A 16,050-nucleotide genomic window follows, 5' to 3' on the forward strand; every position below is an offset into this window, starting at 1 on the left:
TAAATCTAAGTACACAGGCCTCGAGCATTTTCGCCTCTATCGAAAATGCGGCCGCTGCGGTCGGGATTTAATCCCGCGACCTTTTGGTCAGCAATCGAGCACCATAACCACTAGACCACCGTGGCGGGTCATGTTAAATTTTAATAATAATATCTGGGGTTTAACGTCCCAAAACGACGATATGATTATGAGAGACGCCGTAGCGGAGGGTTCCGGAAATTTCGACCACCTGGGGTTCTATAACGTGCACCCAGATCTATGTACACGGGCCTCGAAGTCATGTTAAATTTTCAGATCTCGCAATGCAGCGCTGCTGTATAAGGTTAAGTTGAGTATGGACTATGTTTATTTTCGTACCAAAGTAAACATGTCACTCATGTAAAGCAGCACTCCCATTTTCAATAAACGTTTTGAAATTCCTGCTTAAGAATCATAGTGCTCTTACATGATCTCATCTTTTTGGTGTGCCTTCATCGCTTTGAAGCATGTCATGCATCCCACCATTCATTTGTGCAGTGTACATTTTGCTCTTGCAGTAATGCTCGCCACCCTTCTCTTCTTGAGACACTTGTTCCATTGTAAGTAAAGATTCTGAATAGTTTATTATTAAAAATCTTGCATTATTCAGAATATTTACTTACAAGGGCATACTATTAACAAGCCACACAATCGTGACCAACAAGCCAACTGCCACGATCGTGACCCTGTTCCAATTAAGGGAGTCCTGAACCACACCTTGGGCTTTGTTAGTTAGTTAGTTAAATTGGGTTTAATGGTGCAAAAGCAACTGAGGCTAAGCTGCGCCAGACACAGGGTGTTTTGTAGTAGTCAGGACATTATATGTAATTCTAAAGCCTATGTAAGAAGCCGCTGTCTTTTAGGAAATCGATGACATTTGACAGGGGAACCAGTGCATCATCTCCTAGAATTAGACTCGGGTGCATAGGTATCTGATGTTTGTATAGTTCTCTGAAGTACTTTTTTCTTTCTGTTTCGCCATATGGGCACGTGATAAGGATATGTACAACTGTTAATGGCTGCTGGCATTTTTCACATTGCGGCATGTCTTCCTTTCTAAGCAAAAAGTTGTTTGTGAGGTGAGTGTGCCCAATTCGAAGTCTGCATAGAATAACCTCAATGAACCGTTGTTGATGATGGCACGTCTTCCATTCGCCTATTGTGGGCTTCACCAGATGAAGCTTATTAGTTGTACAGGAGTCCCACTGTTGCTGCCATTTTGATAACACCGCTAAGCGGATAGCACGCTGGCTATCTTTGTAGGGAATATTTATGTTTTTAATGGCTTTTTGTGCTGCTAGAGATGCACATTCGTCTGCCTTTTCATTGCCTGGGATCCCTACGTGAATTGGGACCCAGCAAAAACGGATGGTCACGCCAATACTGTTTAAAACAATCATGTTTAAAATATCACCAATTAACGGTTCACACTCAGATTTTAGATTTAGCGCCTGTAGTGCACTTAATGAATCAGTGTATATGACTGCTTTTTTGTGTTTACGTGAAAATTACATTCTACAAACAACAAGCACTGCTATGAACAGCTCAGCAAAACTTTCCAGTCACATGCGGCACACAGAGCTTACAAGCTGTGTGCTAAGTTGCCACTTTCTCATGTGCCCTCTTTTCATAAAGGCCCATCCTCAATCATTTCCAACCTGCCGGTGTCGGCTCTACCTTGTCATTGGAGCAAGTTGCTGCTATTGACCTATGGTTGAAATAACCGAAGAGCGATGTTTGGATCAGACACGCTTCTTGCCACGAGGTGCCGCCACCGCACTCCATAGTGTGCTATAAATTACACAGTAGCTACACTAACAGACACCGCAATCACACCGGGAGTGAGCGAATGTATTTCGTGCACGCGCACAGGGTCATGATGTGCTCAGACATAGCTTCTTGCACCTTTTCCATCCTCCAGATCAGGGCTGGGATTACATCACAACTCTGATCCCAGTGTCTTCTTGCACTCCTCTATAGCTTGCTTCTTTATTTTTTTTATACCAGCACTACCTTGGTTTTTTTCCTTTCCACTCCAGCAATTCTTTAATCCTGTTTTGGCTCATCTCCTGTTGCATGGCCTTCTATAGTTCTTTGAGATGCCAGAAGGCAGTAGGAAATGCCTCAATTTTCCATTCTCTTCTTTGTTTTTCTAATTTATGTTGTTCATAATCTAATCTATACAATGTGTCAATATGCGTGCCTCTGACAAACACCACACTCGCCAGCTCATGGCCTCCAAGATCTGCAGCACAACTCAAAAGCTACAACCAGCTATCTCCACTGCTGCCATGAAAGACACTACTCTCTCTCACGATTTGAAACGTGCATTTGCAAACAGCTGCATATAGATCGGCCAAATGACCAGTGGAGCCCACAGTATCAATTTATTGCCATAGTCTTCTTTTGTAGCAGTAGTGAACTTTCATTATATTAAGGCTGCTGATAAATACTGTTCATTGGTGTTACTGTTCATTGGTGTTAACCTTTCCAGACACCACCTATGAAGAACTGTCTGTAAATGCGTCAGATTGACACGTTATTCTAAGGCACTCGATATTCCATTGCAACAAAAATAATGTTACATAATACGATGATTTATGTGTGTTATAGCAGTTATATAATACAATAATATCTGGGGTTTAACATCACAAAACCACAATATTATTATCAGAGACGCCGTAGTGGAGGGCTCTGAAAATTTCGACCACCTGGGGTTCTTTAACGTGCACCTAGATCTAAGTACACAAGCCTCAAACATTTTCGCCTACACCGAAAATGCAGCCGCCGCGGGTGTTATAGCAATTAATCCCAATGAAATTGTCTCTAAATATCTATTTATTGGGAAGTCATTCACGCTTTGTTCATGCATAAAAAGAATCAAATCTCATGCTAGAAATACAGTACAAACTCGTTTTCCGTTATGTTCAATTTGAGCGAAGAAAGTTATACTTTTGTGATGGCTTGCGAGAATAGCCACGTCGAAAGTCGAACATGGTAGCGCCTTCAGAAAAGTGTCTATATTCAACAGTACACTGCAGAATTAAGTTAAATGAAGACACATTTATTAAGCAAGAGGTTCAATTCATCCAAATGCCAATGCATCTTGCTCTGTCTTAGCTACTAGTCGATGCAACTAGCAAAAACAAGCGGTGTACGCAACTGTGCACAAAGCACCTGAGAGGGTTAAGAACATTTTAAGTTTTCAATAGCTACATACTTCCGTTATATCAAGGTTGAATTGCAACTGATATCAGAAGAAAAGTATCGCCATTATGCAGCAGCACATTGAAGCAGTGAAGCGAGCTCACTTAACACACTCGCCGGTGAGAGAGTTCTGCAGCAAGTGTCACTATGCATTCCCATGTGGCAGCGCATTCGCTCAACATAAACTTGAGCTAGCCCATGTGACAGTATTAGAAAAAAAAAATGTTACACATGACATTTCTTTTATTTGAAAACTTGAGTAACCAATGGTCATATAATATTCTGCAGAATGTGTATGATGCCTAGGCTTTCTGATAAACTTTTCAAAGATCTAATCAAAACATGTTTAAGTTTATGCATTGCGAAATGATGCAAATGTCGCAGCAAGTGTGAATGAAAAGCTTTCGCATTTTTGATGTTCATATTTCATAGAAGAACAGCTATTTTTTACTTTTATACAAAGAGAAATGCAACTGCTGTAGTTCCATTAGATTTTCCATTAGGTTAGGTCCACAGCACTTACTATTATCTATTTCATTCTTAACAGACAACAATGCAAAAACGGCAGAAGTAGAGCAAATGATAGAAGAATCCCTCCTCACATTCAGTTTTTTTTTTTAAGTAAGCTTTTATCTTCAACGCTATGCAATAACTTTGCCATACACTATGACTATAACCTGATGACTAAGGCTAATTCAAATAATATATTTTATGTGAATGCTTGCACTGCTTGTATGAAACACACATTGTGATAAGGGTCAAGTACAAGTGATGTGCTGAAACCGCTTGTTGCAAGACAACTGTATGCTTTTGCCGGTGAAGGGTGCAAGATCTGCCACTTTTTATGCAACAAGTAATGTTTTGAGGCATATAGGCAATGTTACATCACATTACAGGTGTTACTAATGCATACCTATTTCTTTCATACGTCACACTATTTTCGGTTGTGAAGGCAACCAGCAACAGAAGTTTCTATAGCATTCATGGCGTAGACTATAGTTGGATACAACTTTAGCAGTCAGCGGCCTTTCCTCCTCAAAAGGGGATGAACACAAGTTTGCACCAATGGGCGTGCACTCTGGACTGACGTCATGAGCGGGACGGCTGGTGGCTCCGCCTTCGAAGAACATCGGCGCGTGCATGAGCAGAACTATTTCTTTAGTCACGAAGGCGATCGGCTGCCGTGCTTCGGTCGTCTGGGCGGGGCCTCTCCTGACTTCTTAAGTTGCATCCGACTAGAGTTGCAAAATCTACAAGGCAGATTTCTTGCACTTCAAGAATTCATGCACAAGAGCAGCGCAGCCCATCAGCTCTGAATGTATGTGCAGTGTGCATGTCTGCTGGCATAACACAGTGACTAGACCCCTTTACAGCCCTTCCACCAACTCTTTTGTTTGCATTAGGATATATTTATTTCCCATTGTATGGAGCTGTTAGAATGCAGCACGAGCTTTTGCAGAAGACAAACTAGCTACCCTGACCATACACGCAAAATGTTACACTGCATATAACAGCTGAGAGTACTGGCTGTGCCACCATAGTGCATAAACTTTCATCGATCTAGCAAAGAAGCCTTGTCATTTTGCAACTCATATAATACCCATAATGTATGAAACAGCGTATAGATTAATTTTTAAACCTACTTCCATCAAAATTCGTCACTGGGCACTGCCATATAACGTGGGTCAAGCACAGTACTAAATTGCTTGCACTGATTTCCGATATGAAAGTAGTGTGGTACCCATTAGCCCATGCACAGACAAATGAGCGTGAAACATTTCCTGTTGCACGCCCATTGGATGCATATGACATATGTCAAACAGTTTTGAAGAGCAGCGAACGATGATACAATTTAGGTATGAAATAAACATTGCCACTGTACAGCCATAGGTACAAGTGAAGGTACAAATGAGTAAGAGTAGGTGCATTAATATCAAGGCTATCAAAATCTCAGGCACGTTAGTGAGTGCTAAGAACAAAAGGGGGTGTTAGGGGGCTTGCACAGATTTACAAACGTAAAAGGCCACGTAAGTTACGTGACTTGCTCCACGCAAGCGCTTCCGCCGACCGCTTTGCAACGGACGAAAAGTCGACAACACAAAAGCAATAAATGTGACCGAAAACGAAGTTTTCATGCTTACTTTCATGGACGCCCTCCTTGAGTCCATTGATGCCATAGGTGTTGTAAATTTCTCGCTTCTTTGGGTCCGTCAGAACCTCGTAGGCGAAGGAGATCTCCTTGAACTACAAATATAAAGAGCAAGTTCGGCAGAGATATATTATCCTCCTGACGATAGTCATGTTGGGTTGGCGCTGTTGGCAGCCGCGGCACAGATGCGCGATACCATGATTGCCTTTCAAAGCACCTAATCCAAACAGCCGAGCCGATTTAAAATTTTCGTTCTTTTCGAAGGCGAACCGATCCTTCAACTTAGTTTTCTGAACTACCAACTTCACTAAGACATTGTCGAACACAACGCGTTACGAATACCTTTTCTCCTTCCTGTGGATTCTTGTCAGGATGGTACTCTTTCGCCAATTTTCTGTATGCCTGTAAAGGGTCACGACCAACACAAAGTATTAAGGAAAACTTCAAAACAGGATGAAACGAGCACACCATTGCTAATGCATCAGTACCGCATCACTCATCGAAGCTACCTGCTCACTACAGCTCAACTACGATTGCAAGATAATGCGCAAAACCTCGTACAAATGTAGAACCTTGGTCGAGGCAGTCAACCACCTGAAATGCGATCATCACGCTTTCTTGGGCGTCGATACCACTGCACATTTCAACAAAGCCTTGCACACAACATAAATCATTTCAAGGAATAGATAGGCTTATTCGGGAGTAGGGCTAAGTTTCTGAGCGCCGCTATAGCTATCATGAACATGCCAGTACAGATACCCAGTAGGCTCGACGGCGCAGTTTGAGTAGACACCTACCTTCTTGATTTCATATTCAGTGGCATTTCTTGAAACACCTAACACATCGTACAACTTCCCGTCAGACATCTTTGCAAAGAATGAAAGACCTCAGCTCACTGTTCCTCGGCTGCTTCAGCCAGTCGATTGACGTCACGGATAAGACTACAGCAGCGCCATCACGAACCAGCGGAAAACTTGGCGCCACTGTCGGCGTGACGTGCTTGGCAGAAGTCACAGCGACAGCGTCATCTGCTTCCGGAGCACCGACGCGCGCTCAAAACGAAATTTTAGAATGCCACCTGCGCTGTAATTCTGATAAAGTGGGGAGCAGGGGCGTAGCCAGAAATTTTTTTCGGGGGGGGGGGGGGGTTCAACCATACATTATGTATGTTCGTGCGTGTGAAAAATTTCGGTGGGGGGGGGGGGGGTTGGGGGTTGAACCCCCCAACCCCCCCCCCCCCTTGGCTACGCCCCTGGTGGGGAGGTTTTCCCACTTCGGCTGTGCGCTTGACAACACTTGAAAACAATACAATATGCAGTCGCTCTCTTTGAAGGCGTCTGATATGGTAGGCCATTGCTCGGTGCCGCAATGCAGGACGTACGCAACGGAGTCCGTTGTGAGCCAATTCACACGTGTCCGCAGGATAAGAAGCTGCGTGAAATTTGGATTGTGAAACTTAGAACAGCCATCGGCTACAACATGCGCGTGCAGCAGCACTTCCGCGAGGAAGATGCCTGCTTCGGCGTGGGGCTGCAATGTTCGTTTAGTAGCAGAAAGCGCTCACTGAGACGTTCGCACGTGCACGCTGGCCGGCTAACGACGCCTTTCTCCCGCAAGCTGGCCCATATATGAATCCCAAAATTTGGTTGATTCACTCCCAAATTCAAGTTGGACCGTCCCAACATTATTTGTTTTCTATGAGAGGTGGCTGAAATAGGCACTCCATTACATAGACACAACGAGAAGAGCTCCCCCGGTGCAGTGATGTATTTTGTGTCCCGATTGCCCATTCGGGTTAAAAGAAAAGGCTAACGGCGGCGCGCCGCAATTATTGCGCGGCGGCGGCGATTCCCTCAGTGTTAAAAAATAAGAAAATAAAAGGAAAGACAAAGGAGAACGAATCTCGATGGCCGTTCTTTTGTCAAAAACGTATAGAGTTTAGTATATTGAGTGGCAACGTTCGTCAAAGAAAGGCAATAAGTGCCATCAAGAACATGACTTATGTAATAAAGGCATAGCCCTTGAGATCTAGCTTTGTAAACCAGACCAAACAGAGCTGTCGTTTTTTGTTTTTCTCTTTCTTTTCTTTTTTGAACGCGCAACAAAAACACCATTGGGTATCTCCACTATCTGCAGTAATAAAATTGAGATGCATTTTCATTATTCTTGTTGCCCCTAGACGTACAATATAGAAATACTCGCTCGTAGAGCGACATTGTCGCCGCCATATGGGGGCGAGGAGTTAAGTCGCCCTTAGATGCGCCTCGCTCGCGTGCTAGGTAGGATAACGCCGGCGTGCTCCTCATAGGTTTGGTTGTCGGATCTCAACGAAAACACCACGCAGAAGCCCTCCTGGGCATTTCTGTAAATGCTTCCGAAGCGAAGGAAGTTTTTACAGTCAAAACAATAACTTTGGACAAAAAGAAAGCACAAAATTGTCTACAGGCGCTCCTTGTCACAGTTGTTAGAGTTGCCACAGTTGTTACTTCAACAACTGTCACAGTTGTTACTTCAACCAAAACGTTAACTTCATTCAACTAACCCACGGTGTTATTCTAACACCGTGAACTAACCCCTACTTTGGCTCTCTATAGCTAGCAGATCACTCGTTTCGCAAACGCGGCCGCTGCAGCGAGCAAAGTGACATTCGTGTGTTCTATAGCTTCAACGCAAACTTTGCAGGTGAAAGCACACGAAGTACAAGACTCCCCCTTAAAAGGTAATCGGGCGAGCGCGGTTGACCACGCTCTGTATGTCAAAGCACAGGTCGAAGGCGCACATCCCAACTCCGGCGAAACACTAGACAGTTTTAGATTTGGGAACGCAAGAAATTTGCGAGCCAGCAGGACGCATGCGCAGAACACAAGCCACCCATGCGCTCGCGTTGTCCCAAGACCCTGCAGCGCCTTTCTATGGACGGCAAACAAAACCGCAGAGTGCGCGGACTACAAGAGAAGAAATTAAAGACGGCGCTTGGCAGTGGCACGTGAAACCACGGCTCGCGTTCCCTGCGTGCTTCGATTCTGGTCGCTAAGGTAAAACTTCATTTTGCTCTACATGGTACCATGGTACTATGGTACAGCCGCCCATTTTTTTAACCTGAAGCGCGAGCGTCGACCGCCGAGTTGATAAGCGCCGTACAACGGAGCGCAGCGGCGAAATGAACGAGAATACCAAGAATACACGCATGCGCGCTAGAGCAGTCGTGGGCAGCTGTCGTCTGCTAGGCTTTCCCGAGAACAGGACACCATCCCCGCTCGCTCTTTTGAGCACCGCTAGCATCCTTTTTTGTTGTTGTTTTTTTTGTCGTTTCTGAACGCTGCCATCAAGTTATAAAGAAAATGTCAAGTGGTCGCGCTTGAAATGGATAGGATGGGATAACACACGCTGTTTATACTACATGGGTATCAGCATTTTTACAGCGGTACTATTAAGCTTTTGGTTATGCTGTGCGGAGTCAACAAGAAACTAGCATCAGCGGCCTGCGCGCTCTCTAGCTTTCTTCGTTTTCTTCATGTCAGTCTTCATGCTTAGTCAAGCCACTCAGTCCAAGCAATGCTAAGATCAAGTTAATTAAGCCAAGCCTTGCCATAATCCCACTAATTAAGACAATGCTAATTAAAACATCACCAATTAGGGCATCGCTAAATAGGCTCACAAAAATAAGACATTACTAATGACGTCATACCTAATTACGAGTTTTTTAATTCGGGTCATGCTAAGACCATGGTTAATGAGAACTAACAGACAATAATGCCAAGGAAAGTATAGGGGGTGTTATTTGTAATAATTAGAATATGAATGTGAAGAAAGTAAAGTGCTCATGATGGTTAGCGCAAACGGAACACGGACGTAGAGAAGAAAACGACGACACAAGCGCTATCTAACAACTGTATGTTTATTGGAAAAATCACAAATATGTAAGCCTAAGAAAGAGATAAAAAGCAAACCCGCACATGCGCCAAAGATAACTGACAGATGAAAACATGTGTATACTGACAAAACTGCACTTTCCAGGAAAGACACTTGCTCATCAGTCAAAGTGATAGAAGGGCAGCTCACGCACGTGTCTTTCTTTTTGATCATTTCAAATGCCTCCGCGATTTCTCGAGTACGCTGGCTCTTGTGCCTAGTCACCACGACCGTTTTTCCAGCTCAGGTGCGCAGCTGCATTGTCGGCAATGGGCGGTAAAGTGTGAAGACGCCGCGCCCTTCAAAGAGCTAGCGTGCTCTCTCAAACCGACGTTGAAACACCTCCCCGTCTGTCCATTGTAGGAACTACCGCTGGACAAGGGGATGGTGTACACACCTTGCCCTCCATTGCCGACAATGCGCTGCTGCATGAATGAACCTAGCCACACCTTTACAAAATCGCATGAATGAACCTAGCCACAACTACAAAATCGTTTTGGCCCCTCTGACTTCCACATTTTTCAATCTTGATGAATTCTCCGCATATTACAATGCTATCCACACTGCTTACGCATTTGTGCTCTGAGGTAAACATGCTTCCAATGGCTCCACAACTTGCAACATGATTGATTTAAATGTTGCGTTAATGACCGACCTCCGACACACGGGCAGCTTTAACTGCGGTTATGCTTAACCGTGGTTACAGGATTAACCGCAGTTAACGCGAACGCGGGTTTGCCATTGCTACACGGTGCTGTGCTGCTCATGCGGTCAGAAAGAAGTTTGGGCACACCCTCGGCAAGTTTCGTGGTACGATACACCTCCGCTAACCCCACCTTCGACTACATATTCGTGTTTGCCGCTCTGTGAGGCGGCTAGACACGAACAATGCAAAAAGCATTTCCCCTCAAGAAACCTGTAGCGATAATACTGCACCATCTCACAAACCCGCCGTGGGCGGAAATATCTTTGTTGTAGGAATTTCCACAGCGAGCCTCGTTTTGCCAAGCAAAACTCGCTGAAAACGAGTTTTGCTTATTGTTCGCCGACTGGAAACGCGTTCCGTGAAAATCCTCTGCGAAGTCGCCGAATAACGTGCGCCGGTGCACGGCTGGTGCACTCCCAGCTCCGCCATCTTGTCAGCTTCTTGGTTTGTGAGGGCAAACCGTGCTTACCACTAACCGCGGTTAACCGTAACCGTAGTTAGCTTAACCGTGGTTAAGGCTGTTAATACCCTTGTCACACGGGTAAGCTTAACCGCTGTTATACCAAACTGCAGTTAGCGGACGTAACAACAGTTACCGTAAACCAGACAGAGGCGCTGTCAACGTTTGCAGCGCTTCCATGCGTTTTTTAGTTGATACATAGCTGCGTCCTTTTGCAGGGCTTCACGCTCGATTATGGACGCGTCAGCAGCGTTTTTTGATGCGCGTCTATCAAATAGCGTGAAGCCCTGTTCAGTGAACGAACACAGCCGTGTATCAATCTCGTGAAATGCCCACGAGATTTTTGCAGCACGGACAAACTTGTACCTCAAAGCCGGTAATTTATCTCCCCAAATGTGTACCAACGCCTCCGTCGTCGCAACGGTCCAGTTGACACGCTTTTGGCTCGATATTTCGCTGGGAGCCGAGCTGCTCGCGTCCGACATGTTGTCAGTTTACGGCGCTAACAGGGGTTGCCTACCTCCGTTTACGAAAACGGTCGTTAGCGAATTAACTGCGGTTAGGGTTGTCGTGTGACAAGGTACAACAGCCGTTACACTTAACGGCCGTCGTACTTAACTGTGGGTGGGGAGCCCTATTCTGGAAAGTTGAGGAGTTGAGAGGATATGGTAAAGAAGAAAGTTCGAAAAAGTGAAGAGCCTTTAACAAGTGTTGCTGCTGGATAATTTTTTTATAAAGACAGAAGTAACTGTAACGGTATTTCCCGTTACAGTGTGAAAAAAAGTAACAGTGTTACAGTTACAAGTTACTGAAAGTTACCGGTAACGCGTTACTAGTGACTGGTTACTGCCCAAGACTGCGGGCGATATGCGACGTTTCCGACACATTGACAGAAACGAGGATTTTTTTTTTTGTTGTTGTTAGAAAAGTATTGATGGGAACGGGAAAACCACTGCAGATAGGTATTTCAAAAGTGAGCAGAGTGAAGTGTGATAACGTCCCTGCTTTCCTCAGTAATAACCGAGCACACGAACGCAGTTCGTGTGCTCGGTTTTCGCAGCAACGTTTGTTCGCATAGACATACACTAACCCCCGAATGCAGAGATGTTACTTGGCTCGTGCCTTCAACTTGACTTGAGCAAGTCGGCCCGAAGCAAGCATCGGACTTGAAAACCCCCAAGTCGGCCTTCGCGTTTCATAGACGCTCAAGCTGTCTTGCTTGGTCAAGTCAAGAACGAGCTTCAATGCAGAAACACGTTGCTCGCCTGGTACCGAGGTTAATAATGAAGTTGTTGGCGTAAGGCACGTGTTAAAGCAAGAAAAGTTCGTATATTTCAAAAGAACTATGAGATCAAAGTGCTACAAGCATATTTTTGTCATTTTACTGTTAACGAGCGGCACGTGGCTCCCGCCGCCGTAGCGATGTACAGTGTTGCTTGTGTAAAGCGTCCGTTGCCCACTGGTTTCAGTGGCCGCCCAAGCGCGGCGCGTTACTCCAAGCTTGCTTGTTTTGGCCTGCGCGCTAATAGAACTTCCCATAAAGATGCGAAACAAGGCATGGTTTGCGTTGTGTTCTTTCGTAGTTTTTTTTTTTCTTATCGAACGCGGAGCGTATATGCGCTGCCCTGGCTCGCAAGTTTTAAGCGAGGTATCGCGAATTTTCAAGGTACTAGCCTTTCTATTCGCCTATGGACATGCTTGTAGCGAGCTGGGTCGCAGTTATATATGAATAAATAAAAAATGCAACAACTTCTGGGAACAAGGTGTACAAAGCCCTTGTTCAGGCCCACGTGGGTGCTGCCACCCAAGAAAAAAAACTAAAGAATAGAACTGGAAATGCTAATTATTTGTCTACTTTCGTTGAACATCTGATTCTTGGTAAACAAGACAAGAAGCGGGGGTCGGGATCATGAGCCTCGGCGGAATTTTGCCGCGCTGCATGTTGGTGAGGGTAGGGGGGGGGACGCACATGGTCAAGATATGTGATCTTCTGGAAGCTTTGTCGCGAACAACGAAAAAGACACAGGCCTGTCATGTGCGTCCTGCGAGGTGAACGAAGAGCTCATCCACCTGTTTGTACGAGAGCACCTGTTTGTAATACAAAGCTACGAGGAAGTCCCAAGGAAAGCTTCGCCTTGTCACCAAAAAAATTTTTGCTGGTCCGTGGATTAAACCCGCACTAGGGGAAGCTCTTTTTTTCTGAGAAAAGCTTAAGGAATTTTTCGTGTCGTTGTGCTGCAAACTGATGCCTGTCAAGTTTCTCAATCCCACACAGCTGCACCGAACGAGACAAAAACGGCGTAAAATGTTGTGTACTATGAAAACATTTTTCGGCTCATGCTACGTCCCCCACGTCACTTTGCAAAGCGAAGTCGTCGAATCAAGGAGGAAGTACCATTCGCTGAGATGTCGCAGCAAGGCACGTTGTCGTCCAAAGAGACACCTCAGCGCAAGGCGGCCCCGCGCTTCACCGAGGACGAAAAAAGTGTGCTGATCGATCTTGTGAGGCAGTTCGAGCGCATTATCGAGTGTAAAAACTGATGTTGCGTCAGTGGCGAAAAAATATGAAACGTGGAAAGAAATAGCCAAGCGCCACAATGCCAACCACGGGATTACGAGGCGCCACCACCTGCAGCTCAAGAAATGCTGGAATAACCTCAAACAGAAATGAAAAGAGGAAGCTGCAAGAGAAAAGTGAGAGCGCCACAAAACTGGTAAGAACAACATTTTTTTGCATGACTGGTTCACTTGAGCTATTATTCTTGTGACCTTCCACATGTTTTGTATTCGGGAGATGAGTGATTGGTGAGCGTAAATACACCGGGGCTATTAATGCGCACGTGTGTGCAGTCGACACATCCTGTAACGCCAGCGAATTCGGCGACTTCATAAAAGTCCCGCATAACTTTAGGAAATCCCGCCGGCTGCGGGAAGCGCACCAGCATCGAGTGAAAGTGCTTTGCGATGAGCAGGGTCACTTTTCCGACTGCGCGGCACACTGTCGACTGTGGAATGCGGACGAGATCGCCGGTGACTGTCTTGAATGTGTCAGCGCCGTAAAACCTGAGCGCCATCAGTATACCGCAACATGGGAGGCACAGGCTCTATAAACGTTGGCACAGGCTGTCCTCGGTTGTCCCCGCTTTCTTGGAGCGGCAACATAGCCAGAAGCTGCCGCACGGCGTTCTTGGTGAACCTGTAGCGAGCGTGGAATCGTTCCTCGTCGTACAACTCCATCAGATTTCCTTGGTCACGTAAGGCGGGTCGCGGAATCTTCGGCAGGCAATTTACCTCAGGAAATATGCTACGCCCATAGCGTGGCAAGCAAACTCAAAAGCGGACAACCTCCGCGCGACGTCCATTCGAGAGGCGGCCATGTTGGAATAACGCATCAAGACTGTTTCAAGCTAGCCCCGCAGCAGACTTGAAACTCGTCCTGACTTCGACCGAGCCAAGTCGCCCGCAAGTCGTCCGCAAGTTCGAGAACGATTTATGGCGAGCGGCAAAGCTGTCTTGAGTCAAGTACGAGTCAAGTACGAGACAAGTAACATCTCTGCATTCGGGGGTAAACCAACACTTTATCTGTCCGATTAGATTCTTTATGACGATATGAGCGCAACGTCTTGTCTGTAGGCTTAAAAAAGAAAACGCAAATACTACTAGATTTTTCTTCACATTTTGAAGGATCTGGCTGTGGCATTCAGGGGAAATGACCAAGCGGATGCAGCTGTCCTATCCGCCCACGATGGCGTCAGCACTGTCGCCATTCCCCTTTCAAGATCGGGCGCCGCAAAAGATTAGCCAGCCCGTCATCTAACGTTGGACTTGTGGAACTCATCCACATTTACAAGCCCACGGCTGCATATGCCTTGGACCCTGATCTCCAACTGAATCGCTCCCGCGGAATCGCCTCGTTAACCTGGAATCTCAAGTATGTGTACATTGACATCCTGTCGGGTGCTTGGTCGACGGTTCAAGCTGCAGGACCTCCAGGAAACGAAAGAACTTCCAGAACACAGCGTGGTTGCCTTTGTGGATAGGAGCCTAAAGACGTTCCAAGGAGTTCCTGCAAGACTAATGCAGGGTGCCGTGACTAATCGACCGGCGGCTTTTCCTTAAAAGCTCATTCGATGCCTCTCCAGCTATCCTGCAGGTGGTGGTCCGGGAAGGTGCTCACCACGTGGGGGAGCGCCCTTTTCACTTCTGATCACTACGGCCCGCTGCAAGACCGTTCATGTGTATGTCTCCTCTCTTTGCTACGACACGTGACCGGGTTCTGCCAATTGAAGAGACTAAAATTCAAGGACTCCTGTGATTGGCAAGAAGGACAGTGCTATTGTGTGAGAGCCGCTTTTGACCAGCTGCACTCTGAACTGTTTTTTATGTACCTTTTCCATTTTGCTTCTATTCTCAGCATGTCGTAAAATAATGTTTTACGACAACGTCCTCGCCTCCTCTCTTCCCGACGGCCAGCGTCGTCCTCATGCCCGTGCTGACGACTCCAGGGGCGTAGCCAGAAATTTTTTTCGGGAAGGGGGGGAGGGGTTCAACCATACTTTATGTAGGTTCGTGCGTGCGTTTGTATGTGTGCGTGTATATATACGCAAGCAAAACTGAAAATTTTCGGGGGGGGGGGGGTTGAACCCCCCCCCCCCCCCCTTGGCTACGCCCCTGGACGACTCGATGTACAACAGCATCTCGTCTAGCCTAGAGTTACTGTATATGCTCCTTACGGTATACAGGGACACTACCATAGTTCCTTCCCCCTTGCCTACGCCCCTGCCCTCGGACTTTGTTCTCTGTGAGAGGGTGGTTGTCCAGCTGCCTTAGTGCGCTCTTTCGGAGTTGAAGTGGGTGCAATCACAGAGAAGGTGCGCGACTGTTTCGCTGCACTCGCATGACGGACTACCAGCCATCCCAATAATAAATGAACGGATATATATATAGTAACTCTAGGCTATGGGGCTTCAGCCCCTCTCCCCCCGCAATGTACCGCGCACCGAAACAGCCCCCGTCACCTTTTAGAATTCGTTTTCACCGTCGAAAAGACACTTTGGTGCGAACATTTCTGACCCCTGGTGACCCTTTATTTGGCTGTGCCAGGCCCGTAGCCAGGAATGTTTTTCGGGGAGGGGGGGGGGGGGGGGGCACTTGCTGAAAGGCTTGACTGTTTGAGAAAAACGCCTATTTTCATTATTTATTTTCGGTAAAACACCATGTATCATAAAAATACCGGGGGGGGGGGCAATGTACCGCCCCCTCCCCCCCTGCTACGGGCCTGGGCTGTGCAGTTCATGACCGTTAGAAATGCCCTGCAAATGGAGGCTTAGTGCCACGCAATGCCATTTTGCGACGACGCCACACGCTGATTAACGGGCTCCGCTCTCCGGCTGGCCAGGGACGTTGAGGATAGCGAGGAGTCGTTTTCGACAGAGACGATCGTCGCAACTTCCAGGTACCGTGGCGCCGCCGAGCGGTGGCCGCCGGAAGCTCTGTTGAGATTATTGAAATGTTGGACCCGCTTGAGTCAGCGAATGTTGCCACTTGTTTTGCCTCGTTTCGGGTCGTTTTGCGACGGTGTGCACGGTCTCGATACGT

At 46.5% G+C, this 16,050-nt stretch overlaps 1 protein-coding gene across 1 annotated transcript in view; it reads right to left on the minus strand.

Annotated features, from left to right (window-relative positions):
- Positions 1–6,334, minus strand: part of LOC119377397 (dnaJ homolog subfamily A member 2) — a 38,497-nt gene extending 32,163 nt beyond the window's left edge. Inside the window, exons 1-3 of the mRNA XM_037646891.2 lie at positions 6,172–6,334; positions 5,717–5,776; positions 5,367–5,469 (exon numbers count right to left, since the gene is read on the minus strand). Coding sequence (XP_037502819.1) covers positions 5,367–5,469; positions 5,717–5,776; positions 6,172–6,240 — 232 coding nt within the window. The 5' untranslated portion in view covers positions 6,241–6,334. The remainder of the gene's footprint in view (positions 1–5,366; positions 5,470–5,716; positions 5,777–6,171) is intronic.
- Positions 6,335–16,050: the final 9,716 nt, after the last annotated feature.

Source organism: Rhipicephalus sanguineus, chromosome 1 (genome assembly GCF_013339695.2).
Source record: "Rhipicephalus sanguineus isolate Rsan-2018 chromosome 1, BIME_Rsan_1.4, whole genome shotgun sequence".
Lineage (NCBI taxonomy): Eukaryota > Metazoa > Arthropoda > Arachnida > Ixodida > Ixodidae > Rhipicephalus > Rhipicephalus sanguineus.